Source organism: Thunnus thynnus, chromosome 23 (assembly GCF_963924715.1).
Source record: "Thunnus thynnus chromosome 23, fThuThy2.1, whole genome shotgun sequence".
Taxonomy (NCBI): Eukaryota; Metazoa; Chordata; class Actinopteri; order Scombriformes; family Scombridae; genus Thunnus; species Thunnus thynnus.
In genome coordinates this window covers 20,482,867-20,503,596 of record NC_089539.1, presented here as the reverse complement: position 1 = coordinate 20,503,596, position 20,730 = coordinate 20,482,867, and the positions used below count along the sequence as shown (strand labels likewise).

The window sequence follows — 20,730 nt, the reverse complement described above, 5'->3', positions numbered from 1 at the left end:
CCTTTTTATATTATTTTATCAATTTTCCCATTAATTGACAAACACCAACAATATGAAACTGTGTCATTGTATGATTACATGTATCAAACTACCAAAAGGTGGGTAGTTTTTAAAAACAGGAAATAAAGAAGCGTTATGTATTTTGCAGCTGTAGTTTCCTTCACCATGTGGGTTGATGATTAAATTTAGTGTGTTGATGCCAATTAAATTAAAAATATACAGACTCTGAAGCCCTTTAACAAACATTTGTAATTTCAGGGCGTATATAAATACAACTTACTTGACTAATACACACTTTCTGGTTTTCTTCTGACTTAATATTTAGTAAACATTGGATTTTGAAGTTCCATAAATTGTGTTTAAGAACAAGCCAATTTCAGGTAAAACAGTAAAAAACTGTTAAAATTTCTTACTTTAAAAGCCTTCTTTTAAGGGAAATTAAATTTACTTTCAGCACAATTACATTAAAAAAAAAAAATCTATTTTTTACTCCATTTCACCCATTTCCGGTCTCTGCCTGTTTAATTCTGCGAGCTTGACGCAGCTTCTTCACACTGAATCTACAAGTTTACGCCACAACCTAAAGCCCGCCCACATCCAGCTGACTGACCAATCAGATCGCTCCTCTGTTTAAAGCCAGATGAATTGTGCAGCTCTGCCTTTTCACTGAGAAGTGAAACAGCCAATCAGGAAAAGGCTTCAACACTTCCTGTAACCAATCAATTTAGGCCAAGAATACCTTTGACTAAGGCCCGCCTCCATTACACAGACACAACCAATCAACACCCACTAGTGAAAAGCATAAAAACAGACTTATAAACATTGGAAAAATGAAGTAGTTTGTATGCAAATATGTCTCAATTATTTACTTGAACTTCCATTTGGGATTTATTCTATGATTTTCAACTTTGCTTTAATTGCTTTAGATGCATTTTTCTCCTTTTTCTCCTCTGTAAAATACATTGTAAGTGAAATGAGGAAACACTGGAAAGTTAAATCATAGAAATGAACACAAAGATACTTTGGAAAATGTCTATAATAGCAACTATTACAGAGAAACTGACCAACAGCAGCGAGCTGAAAGCAACCAGAAACCGTTTAGGAAGGAAATGAATTAACAGATAATGTGATAACAACCGACCAGATTGTGACAAAGCAGAAACCGAGAAGAAATGGAACAGATAAAAAGGCGCCAAAGTGTCAACACGCATCAAAATGTTCTGTTATAATTATGCACAATTCAGGGATAGAAGCAAGAAAACAGACAGAAGGAGAAAAACCACATTCAAGTTGCTTTCTCTTAATTTGCATGCTGAACTTTTTTTTTTTTTTTGGTTTACCCTCAAGTGTTTTAAGGATCAGCACTTTTCACTCCAGTTAAACAACCCTTCGTGCGTGAAGGATTTGCATGAAGAAGAAATGCAAGAAGAGTCGAGTCACGCAGGGCAGAACACGAGAAGCTGAAAAAAAAAAACACTGTTCGTCTTTTGAAAATCAAGAACAAACTTGTATCATTTCAAGAACAGGTTTCATGAATTTTAAGGTCAAAAATGCAAAGACTGATGACAAAGAGAGCTTATCTTAGTGATTAATCTACCTCTGAAACCACCACCCAAGCAGCCAGTTAAAACATGAAAACAATAACTTCATTTATGAAGTGAATTTTCTTTTATCTTCTTCGTGAAGAAACAATCTCTGAATTCTTGAGCTAACAGAAAAAAGAGGTTATTATAGTTATGAGGAAAAACTGACAGTTTTGACGATGATCTTCTGTACCTAACCGTCGAAACGGAGTGTCAACATCTTAAAGTGAGTCCAAAAACTTCACAGCCAGGATCGATGAGAGGCATTCTGAAGTAAACCGGATGGATTAACATTTTCTTATGCTGTATTTTCATCTATAAATGTTTCCAAACGAGTCCAATTCTGCCCCTCAAGCTTCCAAAATTATTCTCACACAAAGAAAAACTTAAGTACGAGAAAAAGAGGGGTTTATGCACATGATGTACAATCAAAATCATAATCTGTAAGTGTATATTTGTATATATACACTATAAGAGCAGGTTGTTTCTGCATCTCTTGATGCTTGGAGGTCATTTTTTCCAACCAGCAGAGGGCACCACCAGTCAAACTCCACACCAGTTTTTCAGAGTATTTCCGGGTCTTGGATGGAAAAACGGTTCCTTTACTTTGCAGCACTCGGCTCTTCAGTCTTATTTCTATACAAAAAGAAGAAGTGTGTTGGGAAGATCCTTCAGGTTCGGTCTCGGACGTTGTCGCTCAGGAACACGATGTTGTCTGGAGAGAGAGAGAGAGAGAGAAGAGGTGGGTTTTTAAAGAGATCAAGCTGAAAGAAGTTGTGTCTGAATGTTAGTGCGTTTTTTTTTTTTTATCTGACCTGCAATGATGGTGGTGGCCTGGCGTCTCACTTGGTTCTTGTCTACATACTCTCCATAGTCCAGTTTTCCCTCCACTAGAATCCTAGACCTGCAAGGTAAGACTCAGGGTTTAGTCACATTGCACAAACAACACATTCAGGATTTCTCTGTTATGATTTGAACTGATTTGGATTGTGATACTGAAAAAAATGTCCTTTCTTTCATTCTTTCCCAAAAGGTAGTTGTTGGTTCTATAAAATATCTGAAAAATATCAATCACTGTTTCCAAAATCCCAAGTTAACGTCCTCAAACGTCCAAAGATATTTAAATTTACTATGACAGAAGATTAAATAAGCCAGAAAATATTCACATTTGAGAAGCTGGAATTAAAATAGTTGATTAATTTCCTGTTGATTGCTGTTGTTCTCTATGAAAGATCAAACTGAAACAGATTTACAGTCACTTTAAAGCCTACGGGGATGTGTGGGTGTTGAAAGTACAACCTTTGCATAGAGTATCACTTTCAGAGGCATCAAAGAGACCTTGTGGTCTATACAACAGTGGTCTGTATATACAGTACTGCATGTCACCCCCTCTCCTACAACACTTCCTGTCAACTGAATACTGCAGGGAAAAAATATTAATTTGTTTTCAAAGTACTCAGGCTGTACAGGGAACAAGCGGTTCGTACCCTTTCTTGACGTACTGGTAGGCCACGTCCCTCAGACCAGGTTTGAACACCGACACGCGATGCCACGTCGTCTTCTGACTGATGTCACCTGCAGTCGGAATACAGCGGCACACAAATTTAACTTCAGTCATTCAACCAATTAACCTTCACAGTCTGCAGGCCACATTACAGTTACATGAATATCATTGTGGCTCAACGATGAATATTAACGTCACCATTAACATTTCTAGGAACTACATTGTAAAAACAGAGATGATAAAACAAAAATCGTCTTCTCTAAGTAGATGTGTGGACCAGCCATGAAATATTCTGAAGGCTGCATCTAATTACCTGATGGTATTCTTCATATTACAGCCCATTAGTTGGATTCATAATTTTGGTGGTGAATAACCCATTAAGGCTGGAACACTAAGTGAATACTTCAGGGACAGAAAGTATTACTGTGCCGATTTTGTCTCATTTTAAAGGGGACATAACATGCTTTTTGTGATTTTCTGTTATTTTTTTTTACTGTTATAACATCGGATGTGTATGTTAAATATCCAACTGCAGTCATCTACAGTTTGAGTTCATGTTCATTGAGAGACAAGTTAAGGTGCACTAATGACCTCTAGTGGCAAAAGCAGACACTTGCAACCGATGTGGGGCAGTTAGTAATCAAGGCTGAAACTGTTAAATCAGAAAATTAATGACAGAAAATTAATCTGCAACTATCTTAATAATTGATTAATTGTTAGAGCAATTTTTTAAGCAAATATGTCAATCTTTTGCTGGACCCTCGGTTGAGAATTTGATGTTTTTCATCAGTTTTTATATCTTTATGAACTGTCTAACAAACTAACAATATTTTTGCTGGAGCTCAAATAGACACGTTTGACTCTAGTAAACTGTGACGGGTGTTTTTCTTTATTTTCTGTCACTTAACAGACCAAACAGCTTATTCATTAAATTAAGAAAATTATCGTCAGGTTAACTGAGTTGTTGCAGCAATACTACTAATGTCAACACAATCGATATTTCATACCCCGTCTAAACTTCAGCTCCATGGCTAATTATTTCCTTCATGCAAATCAAAACCATGATAATATTACTTTTTTATCCATTTACCACTAAACTAAACTTTACCTTAGAAACAAACCAAAGCCAGTTTGACTTGTTTTCTCATCCATGAAGGAAACCATTAAAGCATGTTTATTTATCTTTTCATCTTCATCAAGAATTGAGGATCATAAATCTGAATACCATGCAAAAAACGTCAACTTTCAACTTTTCATTGGCAAAAAAAACCCCAGCCTTGTTTTCAGCTTTATGACAACGCATTTACAGGTGAACCAATTGTTTTTAAATGGTTTATGTAGCAAGTGACCAATAAAACAATAAATCTTTAAGACTATCTGAAAAATTCAAAATCACCATATTTAGAGGTTTTTGCCTACAGGACCTGCAGGAAACTCCGACACTGAAACGTTTAAGTATATTTCAGGAAAGAATGAAAGAAACCAAACAGGCTGTTTCACTTTGCAACTGAAGGACAAGAGTTGAATATTCCCCCCGTACAGTGATAGAAATATAAAAAAATATTTGAAGGGCAACTTTTGCCACTACTGTCAAAAAAATTGGGGCATTTACAAAATTTTGAGGGCAAAAAAAAAAGTAGTGCATGAAGTTGCTGTTTTTAAATGTAAAATGAGCCTGATTCAAGTGTATACAGTATTCAAAACCTCAGTAAACAGCATCTCATTTGTGATAATTATCTACATTTTCTAACTACAATAATAAACACATGAAAAGTAAAACAATACAGGCCGATTCCCTTTCAACAACTAAGACTTTATTTAACCACTAGATGGCAGCATAACATAATGATCATGACGATGATTTCATGGGCTTGATCTACTTAGATTCAGCAGAAGTTCTGGTTGGGTAAAAATCAGTCTGCCTTTGATGATGTCATCATTGTGGGTCTGATGCATTGAATGCCACATTCTCAGGTGTTTCACAAAACTACAGACTAGTAGGTACAAATACTGTCAAAAGAGCCAAAATGAGAGTAATATTCCTTCTTTAGCTTGTTTTACTTGTATTCCTGCTGAGGTTTTAAACATGAATGAAATAACCACTGACTCTTCTCATGAAATAAATAATAATAAATAATCTTGCTTTTAATTTGACAATCTTATATTATTAATTTCTAGTTGACATTGTGGGTGTATGTGATGTGTATTTTGTATTATGTGTCCTGTGTGTTTTTTGCTTTTGTACTTACTAATTGTGACCTGCCAGAAGTTAACTCTGGTACAGCACATCAAATGGTAACATTTATGTTTAACACTGTACATGGTCCCAATAAATAAATAAGACAAAAATGACTCAACTATCCAGCACTGCATCACTGGTTAGTAGACTGAAAAAAATACGTTGTAGATTTGGGACTCAAAAGTTTACTTGGACTGAGCTCAGTAACGTTAGTCAACAGCAATGATCACCTCAACCAGTCGGCAAGACCCACATGTAGGCTGTGACATTAACGTTATCTAGCCAACTTGCTAAGACTAATGTTAGCTAACGCGCCAGATAGAAGGCATTTTAAAGTCTCTAGCGTTAGCATTAATGTTACTAACAATAAGCAGATGCTTGCTTGTTTGGTGACAATGATCTGAATACTTTTTAACCTGTTTGCTTCCATTAATTAAGTCATGATTAGCTTTTAGCTGTCTAAAGCTATGTTTGGATGGGTGATGTTTTACAGAAGAGGAGTGTCGTCTTATTCACCTCTTCAACTCTAAGCCAGTCTATTTTCCATTTTTCCAATTGTAGAAGCAGCAACTTTCTTTGCTGTCTTATTTGCTGGGGTTGGTGTTGGTGACGTACCCAGGATCTGGGTTGCTTTCTTTAGTAACAGTTGGAGCTATTTTAATGAGGTGGCGGTCCATCACAGCAACTAACTTTACTGCAGGTGCAGGGTTGCATGGCCTCTTCCAGATATCCCACTTGGTGTGAGAGCATTACTCAGCAGCTCAGTCGGGGTCAGTGAGACCACTCTGATTTAAATACATTTCACTCCTCTGGGTTTTGGTGGGAAGTTGTAGTGCACTATGATTGCCCTGAATGTTTGTTTTAGAGGCCTTCCTGCATGAACCTTTGTCTTCAAATATCAAGGTCAGCCAAGTTTTTTTTGTCTCATTCGTTTAATTGGGTTCACTTTATCTAGTTTTAGGACTTGTGTAAATATCTGATCACGTTTTAGGTCATATTTATGCAGAAATACAGAAAATTCTAAAGGGTTCACAAACTTTCAAGCAGCACTGTACATTTACTGCCAGATTGAAAACATATTGCTAACCTTTCTGTCTGCTCTGTTCACATTCACCGTCACTTTCCTGCCGCTGGCATGACACAGAGGTTAACTCATGCTTCGGAGCAGTGCTGCACAGAGGCTCCTAAAGGCTATTGATTTCCAAATAAATGGATATTTGGCGTTATTATTGGAATTGAAATTTTTTTTTTTTTGGCCTGCCAGGGGTTCTCATTGGCCTGTCGGTCCGCCAGGCCTGTACAATAATAGGGGAAAAACTCTGAGTCTGATCCTGATGGAACGTCAAGCTAACTAAAGATATCTTCTCAGGTAACAAAGTGATGGTTTTCTAACTGTACTTTGAATTAATATCTGAAATAATGAGAGTGTTTTTCTACATTTCTATCAGTGAGTTTCAGAGTTTCCTCTATATCCAGGAAGTTGTCGATCTGGCAGTAAATGTACAGTACAGACTACAGTTTGTCAGTTAATAAATGCTGCAGCTCCTCAAGACAAAGAAAATACTCATCTATCGAAGGGGGTTAGCCCCGAAGTTAGCAACAACGCGTTAGCTTAACTTGACCAGGCTCACTTAAGGTGGACCAGCAATTCTCATTTTAGTGTCAATCTCAGGCGCTCTTTAACAAAGAAAGGGAGAAATGTCTCATCGGTGTATGTATATGTCAGACAGAGAAAACCCTGGCGCCGCTCCATGTGAGTCAACCCTCTCTCCTGAGGATTTCTTAAACTGCTGACACAGCTGGGGCATTCAGCGCGGGCCAAAAAAAACTATAAAAGAAAGATGGGCGCTTGTCTTCCTGTCTTCTCCAGTTTATCCCAGCCTTGCAAACTGTTGGCTAGTTGGTTCGTTTACATTGTGCAGATGTAATGGCAAACACACAAGAGGCTGGGCGTCACATTCACATTCCATTCTAATGAAGACATATATTCCTAATGTGATCCATACATGTCCAAAGAATGCTGTTTACATGACCCATATCAAATTGAGAATATTGCCATATTTGGAATAACAGTGGAATATGAGTGTGCATTGTGACGACGCTCTCTGAACAGACTCTGAGTCCTCTACCTGCAGGAGCCCAGTGAGCGGAGTTGGGTCGTCAGGAGGATTCAGCTCACCTGGACTGGCCAGCTTCCATATAAGCTGGAGGCAGTCAGTCAGTCATTTGCCCTCTCCCCTCTGGCTTCCACTATGTTCATTTTGGTTGTGTTTAGTTTCATTTATGTATTTACGTACAATAAATTTATTTTTAGCTATAACTCTTGTGTGGTCTCTCCTCCTTTGTCCAGCCTTGAGCCGGGTTGTGACAGCATGTGAACATGCCCACCTGCTTTCCCAAACCACAGTGGTCTGGGTGGAGTTGCTTTCCTCTTCTGACACTGGTGTCATCACACAGGAAAAAGAGAAACAGCAGCTGTTTGGGTCTGTGAGAGCAGCCTCACTCTGACTAAAAAGACATTTAATTCATCTGGGTTTGGGTGGAAAGTTTTAGTGCACTATGATTGTCAACAGGTTTGTTTTAGAGACATTTCAGTATGCATCAAGGTCAGTCTGATCCTGATGGAGTTCCTTGTTCTGAAATTAAATGGTAATGCTGAAAAACCAGCGTGATAACAGGAGAGCTGGTTCTGTAGAGACTGCAAAACGTCAAGATGACTAAAGATCTTCTCAGGTAACGAGGTGATGGTTTTCTAACTGTACTTTGAATTAATATCCAGAACTACTGAGAGTGGTTTTCTTTTCTATCAGTGAGTTTCCTCTGACGTCGTACCTGTTGAGGTCATCTCTCCGTCTCCAGAGCGCCACATCTCGTTGGTTGCTACTGAGAAGATGGTAACAGGGTTGCGACCCTCCACTTGTCTCATCACGGGGTCCTGACCAACTCGTCCTAACAGCTGTACGCGGTTTATCGCTGGAATAAAGACACATACATTATTACACCAACTTCATGGGTACTTTGGATGTGTACTTTAAAGAATGGATAACTTCTTTTTTCTTCTTTTATAAACAAAGTTTACTTACATCTCTCCAAGATGAGGCTGGTGTCTGTACTCCTGTATCTCACCATCTGTCTGAAGATCTGGAGGTGCGACGGCACATAAACAGAAATATTAAAAGTTATAAGCATGTAGAGCTGGTCTGAATGGTTTTATTCCTTCTTTCTCATTAATAGCTCAAATGATTCATCCAGTTCTTGTTGACATGCTGTCTTCGCAATTAATAAAAACTCCCCCCAAATCAACTTTGAGCGTTGCTAACAGGTGAGTAATTCAAGTCAAACACATAAAAAGTGTTTCACAGAATTTTAATATAAGAGTAAAGTTGTTCTCTTCCAGTCTGAGAGACTCAAACTCAAATATCTCTCATTATATCTCATTAATTGATTAATCGCTTAGTCCATATAGTATCAGAAAACAGCAAAAAAATGTCCATCACAGCTTCCCAGAGTCCAAGGTGACATCTTCATGTTTGACATTTTGTCCGAATAGCCCGAAACCCAAATAATTAGGGCCCTATGAAATCTGTCTGAATTTTTTCCAGATTCTGTTTTATTTTTTCCCAAATTCCTTGTTTTCTGTTTTAATTTTCTTGAATTCTGTAAGCACATTTTGTCACGTGGTGGATGAATAAAATTTCAACAATTCAATAAGACAGTATTCAAAATGTAAAATACATTGAATTAAATTAATATATATCAATGTAATGATGCAACACAAGATTGCACCTTTTTTTATAATAATTATAAAATAGAAAGAAAATAGCTCTGTTACACTAACAAAAACAATAAAGCAAATAGCAAGTGGCAATGAAATATACGTCACCAAAAACCGATACAACTCAGTTCAGTTTTCAATAGGTGTATTCAATAAACATTCGTCAGTGTGTGTGTAACTCGTCACACAGTCTCAGAGTTCAATCCACTTGGTAAAAAGTCCGTTTTGTTTTCCCCCACAACCCCAAATCAGTTTGTTTCAACCCAGTTTCACAAACAGAACAGAAAGACAAGTCAAAAGTGTGATCCAGGTTTTACCGTGGTTCCCTCGGTGAGACAGAGATGCAAACATTCACATACTTTCCAGTTTTCCGCAATTCCCTCAGTAAGACACAGGAGACAGGTCATTTAGTTTAGATGCTATGAAAAAATGCTTAGGCGTTGCAGGGAAACGCCTACGCATTTTTCCATAGCATTTTTTTAAACTGCTCCAACGTTTTGTTTTCTCTAATTTTAGAAGCTGAAGAGACACCCTGTTTGAGTCACTACATGTGGGTTGTAACCCAGCTCTATTTGATTAAGTGACTAATTGTTGAAGCTCTACTAACAGCCAAAGCCAGGTGTGATCAGTTTAACTACAAGTGTAGCTGCATGCAAAACACTTACAACAACATCCAGTACAATATATGTGACCCATTGATATTGGTTTCCTCCTCACCTGTGTTGAGGCACTTCTCAACATCTTCTCTGTGAAGCAGCGGACCAGCAGACAGCAGCTTTGAATTTTTAGAGCAAAGATCTGTACAAGATGAAAAGAAAGAGGAAAAAAAACAGCAGTGAATGGAGTTTGTGATATCTGAAAATGTCATTAAAACCTCTATAACACACAAGATATAAAATGTAAAATCTGACTTCTGAGTTCTAAAATCTTTGCTTTATTTTGTGGGGTTACAAGTCAAAAAAGGTTGGAAACAGAGCTGGATGATTGGAAATGATGTTAAATAGTTTTATTTAGTTATTGTTAGGGCTGAACTAACGAAAGATCATTTTTTCATTATTATTCTCATTTTCACTGAAAAACATTCAAATGAATATAGTGTGATTTTTATGTGGATCTGAACCAAAGAAAGATATTTTCTTAAGTGTTTCTTAAATGTCTTAAATATTGCACCTCCTGCAATTTGAATTGTTCAGTAGGCCATATTGCGATTGTGATTAAATCTCGATTAATTGTTCAGCCTTGGCTGCTGTAACACTTCAATTTTCCCTTTAGGAATTAATAAAGTATCAATCAATCAAGTATCTATCTATCGATATATCTACTTAATACTACTAATTGAACTACTGGATGTTTTATGTCCTATTTCCCACACTAGTAAGGTACGTGTGTGTTCACAATTAGGAAACAAAGCAACAAAACTAAGTGACTTTATGAGGGGGTTTGGTGAGATTTCTGCTGTTAGGTTGCGATTATATTAGACACGTCTTTACAGTAAGTCAAACATGGACTCACAAGGACAAACACCACCTTGCTTATAGCCACAATGTGGCTTCTGTAGCCTCCCGCTGTTGAAATTATACATTATATAAACGACCTAAATGATCGTTTTTCTCGACGTGTTTTGGGTTTATATGTTTTAGCAGCTGAGCAGCAGATAAGCCTCAGTTAAATGTAATGAAATGGTGTTAAACTGTACCATTAAAAAGACGCGAAAAGCGTGCCAAGACTCACCAGGACAATTCAGTAAGACCGTTCACCAACACTTCCGGTTGGATTTTGTACGACCAACAACCTCTGTCGCAGAGTACAAACTGCCTTTACTAGAACGCCTCGTCTCGTGATGTGTGTTGCGCATGTGCAAGCGGTAAAATGTGACGTTTGTGAGTTTCCCCCCTTCTTTATCAAACATCAAATAGGCACCATCATTGTTAAATACACTTAACAATAATTCCAAACAGCATATTTAACATAAAGGAAACAAAAATAAAACAAAACAAAAAAGAAATACCTAAATATAAATTATATTAACTTTAAGGGGCGTTAGTCAATACATAGAATCGAAAATTTCCAAGTCATTTTTAAACTAATATTTAGTAAAAAAGTGCGGTGTGCAGTGCGCACAGCTCCAAGTGTTAAACAGAGAATCGGATGAACGGTTGTAGCAAAGAAAAAAGAAACAAGCTGATCGGCTCCGAGCCCCATTCCTGCGTCTGTACCTGATGTGACTTCCTAATGTACTGTGAAAGGGGAAAACATACCCATGCAAAGGGAAAAATGGTCATGGCTCAAATACAACACATTCGTGATCTGAGATAACTGGGTATGAGTCACCTCCCTTCCCTCTAAATGAGCGAGCTTTGTTGTCGCACTTTAGTGCAGCTCACTGTTCGCTGTGAAAGGGTCCGCACCATTAATCACACAGGGACAGCTTAGGGCTGTGCGATATGACGATAGCTTATATATATTGTGTGACGACAGAAAAATGTCTATCGTTTCCTATTTTACTCTATCGTTTGTATACTGCGGTCAAGTCAGCCGCCACTCTGGAATTTACAGGCAAACTAGCCGCCACGTACTTTCCTAATGTACGCGTTAACTTCCGTTATTGCGGTAATGAGGCTTTTCTGCTGGGAGTTACATGAGTGATCGGTCAAATAAACGTGGTTTGACGTCGCTTTCATTTACTTTACATTCGACCAATAATATTAAAGTTTGATTGAAACAGTAAATTGAAAAAAATGCTGTTTTCTGTTTCATTTGTTCACCGAGAAGGTTATGGCCCGGGAGAATTCACTGTAGAATTAGAATCTACAGAGTCTTGACTTCACTTATATAGATTAACAATTTCTCATATTCAGCATATTATGAAAATGAAACTGTCTGTTTCCAATCAGTGATTCCACTTCTCACACATCCTACAGGACCACAGCTAGATGCACAACAACTTCCAGAACATCTCACTGTGAAATTAAACAATAAAGGCTAATTGAAAATATTATACACCAAAATATGTTCAAATAATTATTTAAAAAAAATTCTCCGTTTGCAAGCAATGATTCCACTTCTCACACATCCTACAGGACCTCAGCTAGCTGCACAACAACTTCCAGAGCATTTCACTGGCAAATTTCACAATAAAGGCATTTTCAAAACATTATACACATATTTTGGTGTATAATTTAATAATATGCATATGCATTATATGCATAATATAATGTACGTGATGCCTTCAGTATTTGAAGAGCCAGATTTTTTTTTTATCTCATGTGCCATTTCCGTTTTTTTCAATCATTTTTTGAGTATATTTTGTTGTATATTTTCAATGGTCCAATGAAATTCGCCAGTGAAATGTTCTTGAATTCTTTGTGCAGCTAGCTGGGGTCCTGTAGGATGTGTGAGAAGTGGAATCATTGATTGGAAACAGAGAGGTTTTTTAAAATGACTTTTTGAATATATTTTGGTGTCAAATATTGTGAAAGGGCCTTTATTGTGAAATTCGACAGTGGAATGTTCTGGTATTTTTTGTGCAGCTAGCTGGGGTCCTGTAGGATGTGTGAGAAGTGGAATCACTGATTGCAAACAGGAAGTTTCTTCTTTTTTTTTTTAAAATTTTGAATATATTTTTGTGTATAATATTTTCAATGGGTTTTTATTGTTTAATTCCACAGAGAAATGTTCTGGAAGTTGTTGTGCAGCTAGGGGTCCTGTAGGATGTGTGAGAAGTGGAATCATTGATTGGAAACAGAGAGTTTTTTTTACTGATTTTTTAAAATATATTTTGGTTACCGCTGTTCCGGTGCTGGACCGACAATTCCCCCATGGGCTCTTGCTGCATATGGGCCGTGTTGGACCAGTGCCACAAGCCTAGACCCTGGGGGAGGGTCTCGTTTGACTGGACAGTTTAGTGGTCATTTTAAATATGGACATTTTAAGTGTTTTTGTGTTTAGTTTGTCTGTTACTGTCCTGGTTTATTCTATGGTGATTTGTGACTTTTTTATAGATCTTAAAAGCAGCAGCAGCAGTACATTGGTGGCAACCGGGGCAAACTGGGGGAAAGATAGCTGATAGGTATGGGGGGGATACATGACTGTCTTGGCTAGTTTAGTCTGCACGCCCCATAGTAGTGTGAGATCAAGTGTGCCAATTTAGGGTGGAATCGTGTGGTTTTCACTGCGTTAAGTCTAATGTGTTTGCTTAAATGCTTCTTGCAACAGGACATGTGGGTGTGTGTGTACCCAACTGTCAGCTGTTGGTGTGTTACTTGTGTAGGGTGGTTTTGTGTGCAGTGACACTCAGGGTGGCTGGTTAGCTGGGGGACAGACTGTCTGAGGGGGGGTATGTTATAGCTTGGCCAGTACCATCCTCGGTCCATGAAAATGCTGTTGTCTGAACTCATTTCTGTAAAATAAAGTCTCTATATTTTTTGCATATTGTTGTCAGTGTGTAACTTTCTTAGATCTCTGACACCGGACCATACCGGGAAAAAAGGTGGTGGCAGCAGTAACTTTTCAGCCAGTCCAGTATTAAATATTCATACCTACAGCAAGGTTTATTACAATATTTTCAATGGGCCCTTATTGTTTAGTTCGCCAGTGAAATGTTCTGTAAGTTGTTGTGCAGCTAGCTGTGGTCCTGTAGGATATAGAGAAGTGGAATCACTGATTGGAAACAGTTTCCTTTTCATAATATGCTGAATATGAGACATTGTTAATCTGTATAAGTGAAGTCAAGACTCTGTAGATTCTAATTCCACAGTGAATTCTCCCGAGTCATAACCTTCTTGGTGAACAAGTGAAATAAATAGTGCATTTTTTCAATTCATTGTTTCAATCAAACTGTAATATTATCGGTCGACTGTACAGGAAATGAAAACGATGTCAAACCACATTTAGTCGAGGACCATCCGTGTCTTTTAAACAGAAAATACTTATTACCGTAATAATGGAAGTGTACGCGCAGTAGGAAATTGCGTGGCGGCTGGCTTGACCGCGGTGTTTAACATCGTTGTGACGCAAATTACACTTTTTACGGCAATATTGAGACTCCAGAGAATCAATAAAACAGTTTAAGAAAAGGTTTCACAAATCAGAAACCGTGTTATAGGCACTTTAGCCTCTCCATGATAATCTAGTCAAGATTTGACAGGTCTAAGTATAGTGGTTTTTGATGTGGAACTGGTCTAATGTGGTCTGGATGAGAGAAAATCAATTTTTTTTTGCATTTTCACAAATAGAGTAAAGGGTTTGAGATCATTAAGAGAAAATACTACAGTAAAAATGAATAAAACTCAGGATTATGATACCCTTTGACATCTTCTGTCATACTGGAGTATTAGTTTGCGCTCCCTCCCCCCTGCAGGCTGGGCTCATACACACGTTACACACACAAACACACTTTAAACCAATAGGAAACTGGACGCACATTCACATACTCCTATATTTAAAGTCTGCAGCCGCACACACCTCATGTGGTCATGGCTCCTCTCCTCTGTCTCCTCTCACAGGGAGAAGATGATCTGCAGGATCCTTCTGCTCATTAGCCTGACCTCCTGTGTCTGAAATGAAATGAATGGTATACATATGTCACCACGGTATCCATGGAGACATATAATTCCTGTTTAAAGTGGAGAGATGTGCACAGTAATACTATTCTGCCCTTTGTTTGAGTGCAAGTAGTTTTTTGTGTGTTCTGCAGTGCCCCCTCCTGATCATTCAACAGAAGTAGATACAAAACAGGAAGTTTCCTCCAGAGCTAACCAGACAGAGTAGAGAGCTCATGTGTCGGCATCTGCTGCAGCTATTTATTTTCAACATTGTTGCCTTGGACACTATTTGTCCGTGAGTATTATGTGTTAGCAATTCTTTACACTATATGCATCATATATTTGCTGTGTATTTGTTTTGAGGTGACTAAATTGATGACTAGCATAGCTGCAACCTGTTAGCTGACCTGTTTTGCTTAGTGACACAGCATTTTTATTTCTTACATAGTTATGTCAGTGTAATGAATATTGTTCAGATTCTGATTTCTGTTTGCATTTGTGCTTTGTCGCAGTTTTACAGTAAATGTGGATCTTCATTAAACGTGCAAGAAAAGTTAAGCCTTGTGTTTATTGGAGGACTGCAGACTGTTGGCTAACTGTCTAGCTTTGGATAAAGACTACTCATTGCGAGGACAGTATAGTAAAAGGACAAGAGCACAGCAGGCACAATTAAACAAGATAACACAGTATGCAGCAACAATGAGTCTACGGTCAGGCAAACAGTATCAGCCAGCCCCTCAGCAACAGGAAGAGGGAAGGGAAAAGCAGCAAGAATCTTATCAAAGTGCTGATGCCCACTCAAAGTCAGCACATTCACAGTCGTCAAGGCGGTCAAGTCGAGCCTCCTCAGCCAGTTCTTCAGCATTAAAAGCTCGTGCCAAAGCGGAGGCTGCCCGTGCTCAGCTTACTTATGTACAAAAGGAGGCTAGCATCATGAAACAGAAAGCCGACCTTGAAGCAAGTCTTCATATTTTACAAAGCCAAAGAGCTGTCGCTGCCGCTACAGCAGAAGCTGCTGCCTATGAAGAAGCTGGTAAATCTGTAATGAGTGAACTCAGTCAAGATTTACTAGAATTACCTATCAGTTCAGCCCAGCGCACCTCTGACTATGTCCAGCAACATTCAAAGGCATACTCTGGGGAAATCCCATTCAAGGTTGATCCTCTAGGCTGCCACAAGATGGCGCTTGAGCAATGTAAAATGGGCTTAAATGAAGCAGCCACCCAACATGATGAGAAAAACAGAGATGCTGATAAAGGACAAACTAATGTCAAACAAAAACAACAAAGGGAGGAATTAGGAGTTAAAATGTACTCCCCACGACCAACAGGACAGTCTTTTTACCCTCAAAGGGAGGCCACATCCGAGCCTCAGGGTGTGCAAGAAATAACAAAGTATCTAATCCGTCGCGAAATGATGAGTGCAGGTTTTCTCAAATTCGATGACTGTCCTGAGAATTATTGGTCATGGAAGGCATCATTTCAAAGTGCTACAAATGACCTACACCTTTCAGCCAGAGAAGAAATAGATTTATTAGTAAAATGGCTTGGTTTAGAGTCTTCAGAGCAGGCTAAGAGAATTCGCTCTGTGCATGTGTTCAACCCTGCAGCAGCCCTCCACTTAGTCTGGCAATGACTAGAAGAAAGTTATGGGTCACCAGAAGTAGTTGAACATGCACTGCTAAAAAAGATTGAAGATTTTCCTAAACTTACCAACAAAGATAATGTCAAGCTAAGAGAGTTGGGTGACATTCTTCAGGAGATAGAGTGTGCAAAAGAAGGTGGATATCTGCCAGGCTTGTCTTATATGGACACGACTCGTGGAGTAAATCCCATTGTGGACAAGCTACCTCACAGCTTACAAGAGAAATGGATTGCCACGGGTTCTAGATATAAGGAGGAACACAGAGTCGCATTTCCCCCTTTCAGTTTTTTCTCCAGCTTTATAAGACAACAGGCAAAAATAAGAAACGACCCTAGTTTTGCCTTTACACCACCCAGCAACCAGAGTTCAAAAACTGAGAAATACATGAAAAGTGGCAGCAGAGCTAGTGTAAATGTACACAAAACTGACATTCCACAAGAGTCCTCAACTATCCAGAGTAGCTCTGTTGAGAAGAAAATGGAAAGTCCTGACAAGCAATGCCCCATACATAAAAAACCCCACCCTCTCAGAAAATGTAGGAGTTTCAGAGCTAAGTCTTTGGAAGAGCGGAAATCATTCCTGAAGGAAAAGCACATTTGTTTCAAGTGTTGTGGGTCAACGCAGCATCTGGCAAAAAACTGCAGAGAGACAATTAAATGTATGGAGTGTGGTAGTGAAAGACACATTTCAGCGCTACATCCTGGCCCTCCTCCCACTGCAAAGGAAACCATCGAAGCCGAAACATGTGATGGCGGGGAGGTGAATGAAAATGTAGTCACTCCAGTCACATCCAAATGCACAGAGATTTATGGTAATGTAGATATTCAATGCTCATGCTCCAAAATCAGCCCTGTGATAGTGTATCCTGCTGGAAAAAGAGAGGATGCAGGGAAAATGTACGCAGTGCTTGATGAGCAGAGTAATAAGTCACTTGCCAAATCTGAGTTTTTCCATCTTTTTAACATCACAACCTCATCAGACCCATACACACTGAAAACCTGCTCTGGCGTAATCACAGCTATGGGCAGAAGAGCTAAAAACTTCATGATTGAATCACAGGATGGAAAAATACGACTCCCCCTCCCAAAATTAATTGAATGTGATATGATTCCTGATGACCGCAGAGAGATTCCATCCCCTGAGGTAGCACGTCATCACTCACACCTACAGCGAGTTGCAGACAAGATTCCGCCTGTGGATCCAGATGGTCCCATCCTTCTGCTCCTGGGTCGAGATATACTGCAGTTGCACAAGGTGAGGGAGCAGATCAATGGACCTAACAGTACACCTTATGCGCAGCGGCTAGACCTTGGGTGGGTCATAGTGGGTGAAGTCTGTCTGGGGGCAACCTGATCAGTTGAGAGTGGTGTTTGACTCAAGTGCTGAACATGATGGAGTGTCTTTAAACAAAGTGCTTCTTAGCAGACCTGATTTGAACAACACCCTCTTGGGCGTTCTCCTCCGCTTCAGAAAAGAGTCTGTAGCATTCATAGCTGATGTGCAACAAATGTTCTATTGTTTCGTGGTACATGAAGACCACAGAGACTACCTCAGATTTCTATGGTACGAAGATAACGACCTCAGCAAAAATGTGAGAGACTATAGAATGAAAGTTCACGTGTTTGGAAACAGCCCCTTACCAGCTGTGGCCATCTATGGCATGAGGAGGGCTGCATTTGAGGGTGAGAGAGAACACGGCCTTGATGCCAAGCAGTTTGTAGTGAGACATTTTTATGTCGATGATGGTCTTGCATCTGCACCTACCCACGAAGAAGCTATCGACATCTTGACAAATACTCAAAAGATGTTAGCAGAGTCCAATCTGGCATTACATAAGATAGCATCCAACAGCCACAAGGTCATGGAAGCTTTCCCAGCACATGAGCGAGCCACAGATTTGAAGGATTTGGACGTCAGATTGGATGATCTCCCTTTACAGCGTAGTTTGGGAGTCCTGTGGAGCCTGAAAACAGACAGTTTCACATTCCAAGTTTCCAAAGAGGAAAGACCATACACTCGGAGAGGTGTTCTAGCCACGATCAACAGTTTGTATGACCCTTTAGGGTTTGTGGCTCCTGTGACAATGCAAGGAAAAGCCCTACTCCGTGAACTCTCAGCTGAGCAAAATGGCTGGGATGAACCACTGCCTTCGGAAAAGGAGGAAGAATGGAACAGATGGAAAGAATCTCTAAAAGATCTCCAATGTCTTCAGATAGCAAGGTGCTATGTTCCTTTTTCACAGTCCTCCGCCCAAAGAAGAGAACTGTGCATCTTTTCAGATGCATCTACAATGGCTATCGGAGCTGTAGCTTACTTAAGAGCCATTAACAATGAAGGTCAGTGCCATGTAGGTTTTATCATGGGCAAATCTAAACTAGCCCCACGGCCTGCTCACACTGTACCACGGCTGGAGTTATGTGCAGCTGTTCTGGCTGTGGAACTGTATGACCTACTAAGAGATGAGATTGACACTGACATGGATGCTGTCAAATTCTTCACTGACAGTAAGATAGTCCTCGGCTACATATATAACAACACCAAGAGGTTTTACACATATGTTGCCAATAGAGTGAATCGCATCCGAAAATCTACACATCCTGAGCAATGGCACTATGTCTCTTCAGAGAACAATCCAGCAGATCACGCAACAAGGCCTGTTCATGCTTCCCAACTTCAACACACAAACTGGTTTTCTGGACCATCATTCTGTTGAAGAAATTTCACTCAAGTCCTTGTTCAAAGTTTGCTGTGGTGGAAGTGGTTTAATAGCATTCCGGAAATGCGGTGAGCATACTGACACAGAGCTGGTCTGATACAGTAGACTGACCCAGAGCAGAAGAAGTGGAGAGACTTTATACAGTAAAGATCAAAGCACCAAATGGTGAACAAAAGCTACAGTATGGATCAAAGTAGTGACCAACAATTGGTGAACCAAAGATAGGAGGTGAGGGCATTTACATACAAGATCAAGGTTTGCCAGGGGCAAGTCGGGAGGGGTCAGATCAGTAGAGGTCAGGAGGGTGACTAACAAATGGTAAACAAAGAGGTAGAAGGGGAGGGCATTTACATACAAGATCAAGAGGCAAATCCAGGGGCAATACAGGAGAGGTCACATCAGCAGGGGTCAGGAGGTGGAAAGGACACAAAATTGGCATATGTTTAATCAAAGAGTTGTCTCAGACGTCATTTGATTATCAGGTCTCCAAACTAAATGTGTGTTCTCCTTTGATGATTAAGTCTGCTCCCAAAAGGTATTCTTCTTCAATCCACTTTTTTTTTTTAATGTGGCTATAGTCTACTTAGTCTAAATCTACTTCAATTTTAAACAAAAAAATCTGAATTTTCCAACTCTATTGGTAGGATAGGTAGAGTTGCAGTGGTGTACATGATTTTAGTGGTTGTCTGAGTGATAAATGCGTTGCAGATAGATTTAAGACAGGTGATCAAAAGGCTTATAACAATTAAGATTCCAAAACCAAACAAGACAAATTCAAGGACTACATAACCTAATGCTCCTAATTTCTGTTTAAACCAATCGAACAGACCAGTGGTGACAGGGTTATGTAATGTTTTGGCAATATTATTCAAATGGTTAGTTATTTCTTGTATGGTGGCATTGTGGTCAGGTATGAAAGTACAACATTCAGCTCCAATTACTGTACAGGTTCCTCCTTGAGAGGCCAGTAAATAATCCAGTGCAGCACGATTTTGTAAAGTCATCATTCTCACCGCAGTCATTTCTTGTGAGAACATGGACATGCCTCTTGCGGTAGTGTTTGCAAGATCTTCAACCGCATGAGAAAGGTCCCTTATTTGATCTAAAGCTGCCATGGCTCTGTAACTTGGAATGAGAGCACTGAAAAATCTTGTCCATGGTGTTTGTGTGTGTGTGTATAAGTCTCTTTTAACAATATGTGCTTTAGGTGGCACGGTAAGGACTCTCATGGCTGGTATCGCATGACCCAAGCCGCGTCTTCCAGAACATCCAATGGGTAAAATTCATACGCTTTCATGCCACAAATCCAATATACACCCTTTGGTAGTGGTATAGAATAATGTCCGATCATTGTAGCCAGGTGATCATAATCATCAATAGGGTCTGATGGTGGTTGTTGTTTTAGAAGTTCATTCCTTTTTGTCTCATCATTGAGTTTTCTGTTGGGGTGTAAATTGTGTCACTTTTGGATGTTCTTATGTGAATGGTTCCTTTACCTTCAACACACCATGTTAATGTCTTTGGGACCATTGTGAGGGTGAGAGGGTCAGGAGTGTTGCAAGAGTGACAGTTAGTATATAGTTGGTGGCAGTTTAATTGTCTGATTGGAGGTGGGTTGGGACAGGCACAGTGTTGGTAGGTTGAGATAAAGTGTATTATGTGGCAGGTGTCACAGGAAGTGATGGGCAAGGCCATCAATGGGAGTCCGTCTGTTGTGCTGTGTGGG

At 39.4% G+C, this 20,730-nt stretch overlaps 1 protein-coding gene across 1 annotated transcript; it reads right to left on the bottom strand.

The window, feature by feature from the left end:
• Positions 1–470: 470 nt before the first annotated feature.
• On the bottom strand, positions 471–10,977 carry ssbp1 (single-stranded DNA binding protein 1). Its single transcript, XM_067582204.1, has 7 exons — positions 10,833–10,977; positions 9,819–9,899; positions 8,410–8,467; positions 8,159–8,299; positions 3,071–3,158; positions 2,399–2,487; positions 471–2,298 (listed from the first exon to the last, which is right to left on the bottom strand). Exons 2-7 carry the CDS (start codon positions 9,840–9,842, stop codon positions 2,255–2,257), a joined length of 444 nt encoding a protein of 147 aa, XP_067438305.1. The 5' UTR covers positions 9,843–9,899; positions 10,833–10,977; the 3' UTR covers positions 471–2,254.
• Positions 10,978–20,730: the final 9,753 nt, after the last annotated feature.